This window comes from Bos javanicus, chromosome 10, assembly GCF_032452875.1.
Source record: "Bos javanicus breed banteng chromosome 10, ARS-OSU_banteng_1.0, whole genome shotgun sequence".
Lineage (NCBI taxonomy): Eukaryota > Metazoa > Chordata > Mammalia > Artiodactyla > Bovidae > Bos > Bos javanicus.
In genome coordinates, this window is record NC_083877.1 from 29,886,780 (window position 1) to 29,896,538 (window position 9,759).

The 9,759-nt window shown below is 44.1% G+C and overlaps 1 protein-coding gene across 1 annotated transcript; it reads right to left on the minus strand.

The window, feature by feature from the left end:
- Positions 1-997: 997 nt before the first annotated feature.
- GJD2 (gap junction protein delta 2) lies at positions 998-4,166 on the minus strand. Its single transcript, XM_061430689.1, has 2 exons — positions 3,589-4,166; positions 998-2,601 (listed from the first exon to the last, which is right to left on the minus strand). Exons 1-2 carry the CDS (start codon positions 3,657-3,659, stop codon positions 1,707-1,709), a joined length of 966 nt encoding a protein of 321 aa, XP_061286673.1. The 5' UTR covers positions 3,660-4,166; the 3' UTR covers positions 998-1,706.
- Positions 4,167-9,759: the final 5,593 nt, after the last annotated feature.

The window sequence follows — 9,759 nt, forward strand, 5'->3', positions numbered from 1 at the left end:
GCATTGACATTTTATTACAAGAAATATCCTTAGACAAGCAGAGAAATCTTGGACTAAAATGGAAAGGAGTTAGTAAACACCACTATTTGAATACCTCATCACAGTCTTCTAAACTTTCACAAAATGTACCAGTCTTGTCTCATCTGTTAGTGACTAGACATTATCAGTCATCCCCCAAGTACTATTCAACCATCCATCACTTCCTGCCCTCACAGTTCCGATTTTTAAATATGTGACAAAACATTTTTGAACATATATTTAAATAAATAGAATCCAAATCAAAACATAAAATTGCAGACTCTTCCCATTAAAAAAAAAGGCAAGAACTTTATTTTAAACATATCCTCAGTTGTGTATTACATCACGTCTGTTACCTAAACCAAAAATCATAATGATAATGCAAAGGAAACGGAGGGCTTCATAAAAGCACATTTATCCAAACATTACTCTTGGCCAATGCTTTAACTAAATAAACAGTGGATATGAAAGGTACAGTATGGCACTTAAATAAATAAGAGCAAAGAGAAGGAAACATATTCACAGTCCAAAGCAACAGGTTTTTGAACCTTTGGTATATGTATATGTCTCAAATAAGTATCCGTAAACGCATGTTAGCCAATAGTGTTTAGTTTCAGGTTTCTTAAGCCAGTGATTGCATGTGTTTCAAAAATAACTGATAAAATTATACATCAGGATTGACATGGACTGATTAAGGTCTCTGGTGTGAGCACACAGGTAAATTCAAACCATGGCAAAATGAAGTGCAGCTGTGTTGCACAACAAAACTATATAAGAAAATGAATTAAATACACCAGTTAGAGATTCTGTGGCTTGGGTAGACACCCTTGATATTAACAAGAACAACAAAATTGTTTTTAATGTCCAAAGTCCACAATCTGGAAGGCAGAAATATCCCAAAGCTCATAACCACATGCCTAACAGTGCAATGACCATCCCATAGGACTGTTATAGTTGCATATTGCAATCCCATCCCTCCCACCCAACCCCTGCCCCTAATAAACAGCACCAGTGCAGTTTGAGTTAGAAAACTGGAAATATTGAGACATTCCTAAGGTTTTCATAATGACTAAGGGCCAATCAGGTGGGTCTATGATGCAAACCTATGCCATGGCCATTCTCTGAAAAGCACCCCACAGAATTCCCTCTAGCTTGCAGACAAACCATATTAGGTTTACTGTAAGGCCAGATTGAGGAGAAAGCTGGCATGCTGTCCTGGGTTGAGGGAGAGGGGCATGCTGATGGGGGAGGTACATGAAGGATACCCCAAGGATGTTTGTCCTGCAGCCCAGGAGGAAGGGATGTGTTGAGCTGGTCACAAATTTTGTACCAGTAAAATAGTTGACTCATGCCATTCACCAGAATACAGAGCTTAGCAGAGCTAAGTCCTACTTGGTAGCTGTTCAAGTCCACTATGGGATCAAACTGGACCACAAAAGAAAAGGGCCCAAAGGAGTCCAACTCATCAGTCTCATCACTTTGTCCAGTTGTCTCTGGAACCAGTGGTGTGATGTGGTAACGGTTCTATTTTCTCTCCTCTCCAACTGATGCAAGATCTTCTCTTAACCAGCCTCATTCTATATCTCAATGATGACAGTCACAAAAATGAGGGCCAATAGAGCCACCCTCCATAGTCATCTGCCTTGGGGCTACTTGTCATCCCCTAGGCCTTCCCAAAACCTGCCCTTTCACACATAGGCAGAGTCACTGGACTGAGTCCTGCCAAAATTGGGAACACTGACCCGGGGCAGGTCCTTGTTGCGGATCTCATAGACTGACTTTCTCTTGGCCTGGGCTCCTCGCACAGCCAGCTTGATCTTGCGCCATCCTAGGTGGTTGAGTTCAGCCAGGTTGAGCACAACACAGATCCCGCTCACCGCAAACATGAACACTAGAAAAACAGTCTTCTCAGTAGGCCGGGACACATAACATTCCACCTCCTTGATACAGGGGTAGCGGTCACATTCGTACAACCCCGGGACACTGAAGCCATAGAGAAAGTATTGGCCCACCAGAAACCCAATCTCCAGGGCATTTCGGAATACCACTTGGATAATGTAGAAGCGGGAGATGCCTTCCTGCCTTCGGAGCTTGGATCGAGAAGCAGTGCGCAACCCTGACGGGTGTGGGGTCAGCTCCTTCACCTCTAAACAATCTGGCTCTGTCTCCTTGCTCGTGTTCTCTGTGTTCTGCAGCACTCCATTAACAATGGCATTTTGCAACTTCTTATCTTCTCGTTTGCCACCACCACTGCCCCCACCCCCAGTTCCTCCAGGACCCCCCATGGACTCAGGAGGATCTCTGTCCAGAGCCAGGAAGACAGTAGAGTAGCGGCGTTCTCGTTGCTTGGCAGACTGGTGCACAGAGTAAGTGATGAAGCAGAGACTGGGGGTACACACCATTATGATCTGGAAGACCCAGTAACGTATGTGGGAGATGGGGAAGGCGCGGTCATAGCAGGCCTGGTTACAGCCGGGCTGCAGTGTGTTGCATACAAACATGGTCTGCTCATCATCGTACACCGTCTCCCCCACAATGGCCACAATGAGAATCCGGAAGATCACCACCACAGTCAAGAGGATCCTGAGCAGGGGAAAATGGAGGGAGAGAGGTTCTCAAGGGTTAAGTCACTGACTCAATAGAAAAGCCCTATTGCTCAGTTCCCAGCTCTGTCCTTGACTGGGGAGCTATCCATCCAGCGTGGTCCTGAACTGGGAATTCAGCAAACCTTTTGGTCTCTTCCCCTTCTGCTGGGTGTTAGTAGTCTGGGAACACTTCATACTACAGGGATCTTAAGCATGTGTATTTCCATACACTGGACGTGGTGTATTTGCAACAGATGGAATGTAGAGAGACACAAAATATAACTTCCCTCTGGATATGGCAAATGCACATGGAATAGCTGAATACAGCAAATACAAAGTCTACACACAGAGTATGTATATGTAAGTACTCCAACTGGATATTTAGTTTATCCTCAATATGAATACTGAACTTAAGCTTTACATAAACAGTTATAATTATATATACACATATATACACGAATATATATAGTATATATAGAGACAAAATGTATCAACTGGGCGTGTAGGTTTCTGACACTGTAGGTCTTAACAGGCAAATCAGTTTAGCTTGTTAAATATTTGCTGGGGAAAGATATATCTGCTCCGAAGAGCAAATCCATCTCCCCGTTTGCCCTTCTCTGTCCAAATACAATCCTGCCTTCTTTGTAGATTCTATTTAGGGAACTGGATAAAGATTGGCTCTGACTCCAGAGAGTGGGGGTACCACGACTGAGCCAATAACTCCTTTGCTAATGGAAGAAAAGTGAATCCCCTGGTGGTGCTTCATAGGGAAGGGATGGATTCCTGATGAGGAGCAGCTGGAGGAGGGGGGCCTCACTGGGCGTCAGGCAATCCCTCAATGCTGGGAACACAGGCGCATGGACCAAGGATGATGGGAAGGAGACAGAGGATGGTCTGAGGGCTGCTGGGGCTCGGTCTGGACGTTAGAAAGGACTCCCGGGAGCCGCCCGACGGGGCCCGCTGATGGCCGGCTCGTCGCCCTTACCTCCCGATCATAGTGGAGTGCTGCTGCACCGCGGCTTCCAGCAGCCTCTCCAAGATGGTCCATTCCCCCATCGCTGTGCATCCGGAGGCAGCAGACAAAGACGGGGCAGCACCGGGCACGTTCCCGCTTCGGGCCCCTCCCCGGGCCGCACCTCCCGACTGGGAGCGAAATGCCCCCCAATTAAAGAATCAAACAAAATTTTTAAAAATCCAAGATCCCCCTCTCCCTTTTATTGTACTTAAAACAGGGAAAATGGGGAAGGAAACCCAAGCGCGTCCAACTGATGGGCAGCTGGCGCGATCCGGAGAGCGGGCACGAACCTCGGGCGCCGTCCGGGGTTCAGGTCTGGAGCCGGGGGATGGCCGGGCGAGGGGCGGGGCGGAGCGGTGGTGGCCGCGTGCAGGTCCGCGAGCTCTCGCCCTCCCGAGCGAGGTGTTTGAGCGCCACTCACTCCCGGGGGTTAGGGGCCGAGGAAAGGTCCGGGCACCAATCCCCGCGCCTGGCACTTCAGCGGGCACCGGGCGCTCCCGCGCTGCCGCCTGCGAAGCCGGGGCGGAGCGCGCGGAGCCGGTTGCAGGGCTCGGGAATCCGCGGCCGCCGCCTCTAATCCGGCCTTAAGTAGTCTCCGCCTGCGTCACGCCAGGTCGGCGGAGGGGAGCCGAGCGCTGCGTGCGGCTGTCGCTGCGCGCCGGAGCCCGAGGGGCAGGGGACGCGCGCAGGGGGAGAAGGGGCCAGAGTCTTGGGGGCCCGGTGGGGAATGGGGCGACTTCGAAAGGAAGGATCGCTGCGCCCCTCGAGACTTCTCGGGGCGCCCAGGTAACCTCACCTGACCGCCAGCCCGGGGCAGGAGGAGGGGGAGCCGGGAGCCGACGCGTGGGTGAGTGGGGAGGGGTGTTGAGTAGGGAGTTATCGTCTCTCCCTGCATCCCTCACCTTTTGCTTTTCGTGTTTGGTGATGCAACTGAAATTCCCTCTCTAAATGAAGATGCTGGTTGGGGGAAGGAAAGCGGGGGCAACAATAGGACGTTTTTCAGTCTCTCGTAAGAGAGGACTGCGTGGCTTAAGAGTGAGTCCGCGGTCGGTGCCATCGTGAGTCGGATACAGGAATGAGGAAGGCTCGATGCGTATCCATTTAGGCTGAAGCTTAAATGTAGGAGTGAAGCTGTCTCTGAGGATGGGGGTTTGATCATCCTCAAATGCTCAAAGTCTTTGTGCAAGACTCTCTACCAAATAGGTGCCTAGTTTGAGCGAGTGGATGGCCATGGTTAAAGGACTCGCTTCCCCAGCGCAAACCCAGACGCTCTGCTATTCTGTATCTATCTTTTACTTATTTATTTGGAGGAGTGGGTACTTCTCGGGTAAACTGTGAGCTAATCGGATGGTAAGGAAGCTCAGTATTCAACTAGCTAGAAGAGCCACTCACAATCTCACTCCACCATCACTTTTGTTTTCCAACCTTGACTTTCTATACTGTCAACCAGCAGCTCCTGGTTTCTGTTTTTAAATTTACATATTGCTGACAGTTCTCTCTGGAGCAACTGCTTAATTGGTAGCTAGAAAATTAAGACAATCACACTGATACTAATTAGCTCAGGGGTCAGTATTAGGAGGGGCTTCCCAGGTGGCTTAGGGGTAAAGAATCTGCCTTGCCTGCCAATGCAGATGTCGCGGGAGATGTGAGTTCAGTCTGGGGAGGAGGAAATGGCAACCCACTCCAGTATTTCTTGCCTGGAGAATTTCACAGACAGAGGAGACTGGTGGGCTACAATCGATGGGGTCACAAAGAGTCCGACAGGACTGAGTGACTGAGCATGCCTGCACAGAACTAGGTATTAGGAGACATAGTAGTTGAGACTCTCTTATATATATGTACAAAAAGCACAGTAAGTGGTTGTCACCCTTTTAAAAAACACAGCTGTGAAAGAGCTGCTAGCTCCCTTCTAGACAGGTAACGCAGCCTTAATTATCCACAGGGATCATTGCACATATTATTATGTATGTATTATGTAAGCTACATCATGATGAGCCTTCAGTTTGTGACCATACAAGTTAGTTGGCTAGTTGGTGGCGCAGAGACTGGGAAGAATTGGGTACAGGGCATGGGCTTGAGTCTACTCACAGTGCACCTCTACATAAAATGACATTTAAAGGCACAACCTAAGCTTCATTGAGAGAGGAATCAGTGAGATCTCTCCTAGACTTGACACCTTTAGACCAAAGAAGTTGGTTTTCACTGCAAAGAATGAAAGAGTCCACTGAAAATGGAGAAGGTTGTAGGTTGAAAATGGAACATTAAGGCTGTGGCAAATGCTCCTTGTTTCCTGCAGGGTAGAGAAGAGGTACAAAGATGGGAGTGGTTGGATAGCCTATTACCTAATCTGCCTCCAGATGGAATGGTGATCCCCCAACTCAGACTTCGTGTGTTTGCTCCGACTTCCATCTGCTCCCTTTGGCTCTAACTCCCTGTAGTTCCTCCTTCCCTAGCAGATTCTTTGGAGTGAAGGGTCTCAGACAAGGAGTGAATGAATTAGAAAGTCCCTAAGGAAATCTGTTTCACGTATTTAAATGTCCCCAAAATAGGCTGCATGATGTTCTATACATGTGGCTTTCCCAAACCCTTTAAGATGGTGAGCCTAAGGATATAGATCACAGGAGAGACATTTCAAACGTTCTCACAGTGCAGTTTTGAAATTCTGGGCTATGACTAAATTGTTTATCATTTAATTAACTTTTAAAATTACACTAACATGACATATAGATTTAACACATGAGCACATGTGTATACATGTGTAAACACACAGAAACACCTATATACAGAATCTGTATTTTTAAAAGACTCATTTATTAGATTCAGTAGTCTTCTTTTAGATAAAAACCTTATTCTCCCCACTACACCTTGAAAAAATGAACTCTTTATTTTTAAAAATCATTTATAAGTTGTCTTACATTACTATGCTATGTTTCCTTTTTTTAACCTTTAAACATTTTTTTGACATATAGTTGATATACAATATATACATTACAGGTATACAATATAATGATTCACAATTTTTAAAGATTATACTTCCTTTATAGTTACTATATAGACTACATTGCTCATGTTGTACAGTATATCTTTATAATTTATTTTATATCTAATAGTTTGTACCTCTTAATCTCCTGTCCCACATTGCCTCTCCCCATTTCCCCACTCCCTATTGGTAACCACTGACTTGTTCTCTGTATCTGTGAATCTGTCTCTTTTTACATTATATTCACTAGTCTGTTGTATTTTTTAGATTCCACATGTAAGTGATATCACATAGCAGTGGTCTCCAACCTTTTTGGCACCAGGGAGCAGTTTTGTGGAAGACAGTTTTTCCACAGACAGAGTGGGGTGGGGGAGGTTGGTTTCAGGATGATTCAAGTGCATTCCATTTACTGTGTACTTTATTTATATTATTATTACATCAGCTCCACCTCAGGTCATCAGGCATTAGATACCAGGGGTTAGGGACCCCTGTCACACAGTATATCTTTCTCTGATTTATTTCACTTAGCATAAAGTCCCCCAAGTGTATCTCTGTCAATGCAAATAACATTTCATTCTTTTTTTTTGTATTTTTTTGAGCCCAATACTCTTAATTAATAAATTCTCCTGGTTGTGCTGCAATTATATGAAAAGCTTCTGTGTAGAGCTGGGAATCTGTTTCCTCAGTACATTGTCTCAAACAACTGGATTCTGACTCAATTCCCGCCTGATTGAAGATCCCCGTTTAAGACAACTGGGAAGTTCTTTAATTCTTATTTAAAACTCATTCTACTCTATTAAAATAATAGTTTTGCATGAAAAAAAAAAGAACTTGAAGAATAAACTTTGGTGTATCTTAGCCCATCTAAGGATACTCAATACAAATACAGATGCTGGAGTCCTCTCCCAGATCTGCTAAATTAAAATCTTATAGAAATGAGGTTTAGGTACCTGCATTTTTATCAAGTTCTCACCAATAGCTCTGATAGATGTTAAAACTGATCCAAAGATTAGGTACCTAAAGTCATGCAAGTACTTAAGGAAAAAGCTATGAATAAAGTGCTATTTAAGGGTCCTAGAGAGGAGGAACAAATAATTTCAAAAGATGAGAAAAGGTGACTTTTAAGAAAGGAAGAAGAAATTAAACATGGTTTGGGTCATGGGGACATAGCCACCTGAAAGCATCTAAAGTAAAATCATACCTGGATTGTTGGCTTTCTGAAGCTAGGTCTTTCCAAGCAGAAATGTCCCTTGGTAGACGAGGCAAAGACTCTCCATGTCTAGTGGGGAAAAAACTGTAAAGACACATAGCAAATGGCCTAGTTAAATATTCTAATACAGGGTGGAAATGAAGAGTTACTAAGAATAATCCAATTTTCTACATGGATATATCTGGATTTGCTCTTATCTTTATATATGCTTAGAATTTTATTCTTTTTCTTCTAGTTTTTTACAAATATAATTGATATACAGTTCTATATAAATTTAAGGTGTAGAGCATAATGATTTGACTTTACATACATCATGAAATAGTTTTCACAAGTTTAGATGTAGTTTAGATTTAGTTCACATTTCATATAGATACAAAATAAAGGAAATAGAAACAATTTATTCCTGGTGATGAGAACTCTTAGGATTTACTCTCTTAAACAACTTTCATATGTTACATACAGCAGTGTTAATAAAATTGATCAGGTACATTCTATCCCCAGTACTTTTATCTTACAATTGGAGGTCTGTAGCTTTTGAGCACCTTCATCCAGATTCATTCTCTTTTCAACCTCAGATTCCCAGGTATAGTAGCTTAGTAGCTTAGCTTAGTAGCTTCAAATACTTGGTAAATGAAACCCCCTAGGAACTTTGTAAGGTGTAAGAATGATAGTGAATCCACTGATCTGTCCTCTCCTGGATCATAAATTCTTGGAGAGCAGAGGGCATGCATTATACCTCACAGCACTTTCCATAGTGTTGTGGAAACTAGCATTATGGAAACTTAAAGTTTGTTGGAGGAGTAGGGTAGCTATTCTGGTTCTCTATTACCATCAACCCGGGAAAGCTGCATGTTCTTTGAACAGAGGCAGATCCTGGCTCCTGCACAACTATAGATTACATTCAAATCAAGAAAAGAAAGAAGTTCCCTTTGTTCAGTGAAAATCCCACACACTTAGGGCAGCCAGACCCCTCACTAAAAAGCTTTCTTGCTGACCACTAGTCCCCTGCTCTCACCTTTGTGCTGCTTTTACTCAGTGTGATCCCAACACCCACTGAACTAACCCGGAAAATGCTGCTGAGTGTGCAAGATTTGGGCTTCAGCATCAAAGAGGCAGCCTCAGAAAGCTGATCTCAGCTCTGGATACACAGCCTCTGGGAAGCGCCAGCATCTGTAGCCTCCGGGATTTGTGAGGGACTGCATTCGGTTTGGGATTGGTCTCTGTGTTAAAGTCCTCCACATTTCATTCACAAACAGCTAGGATTAACTGAGCTTTATCTCCCCCAGTGGCCTACATACATCTGTTTACTAATGAAGCCATCAAATTTGTCTTCTGACAGAACAAACCCAATCTGTCTTGTGAGACTTGAAAGAACATAAGTGGCAGGTGAAACAGACTCTTTTATGCCGCAAAGTGATTTTTCTCGTCTTTTGTGTGTGTTTCCTTCCCTCTGTTTAAGCCCTGGCTTATATGTTTAGGGAAACACCTTTTGGATTTTATTGTCCAAACAAAGTAATAGAAAATCATATTCCATACAGAAGTAGAACTGTCCAATCCACCAATCATAAGTAACCCTAAATATGGTAGCTTACTGTGTACCTTAGGATTCCCCTGAGCCTGTTACCATGGAAACTATTCTGCAATGTCACGGACACAAACGCCAAGTTATGTTTTAGCCTCAAGAGATTGTATATCCAAATAGTGGGGAAATCTAACATCTGCCTACTAGTCCTTTGCATTAAAGGGTGTGTATCCCTTTAAGAAACATCACATGTACTAATTTCCCATTCCCCACCTTGTGTATAGAAAATATAGTATGTGTAGTAATATCTCAGGATTAATGTAATATGACATTGTGGCCAAAGCAGATGTGTGAAATCACAGCAAATAAATTAACACTCATTAAGAATCAAATCAGGCCTGCTGACACATAATCTTTCATGTTTATGTC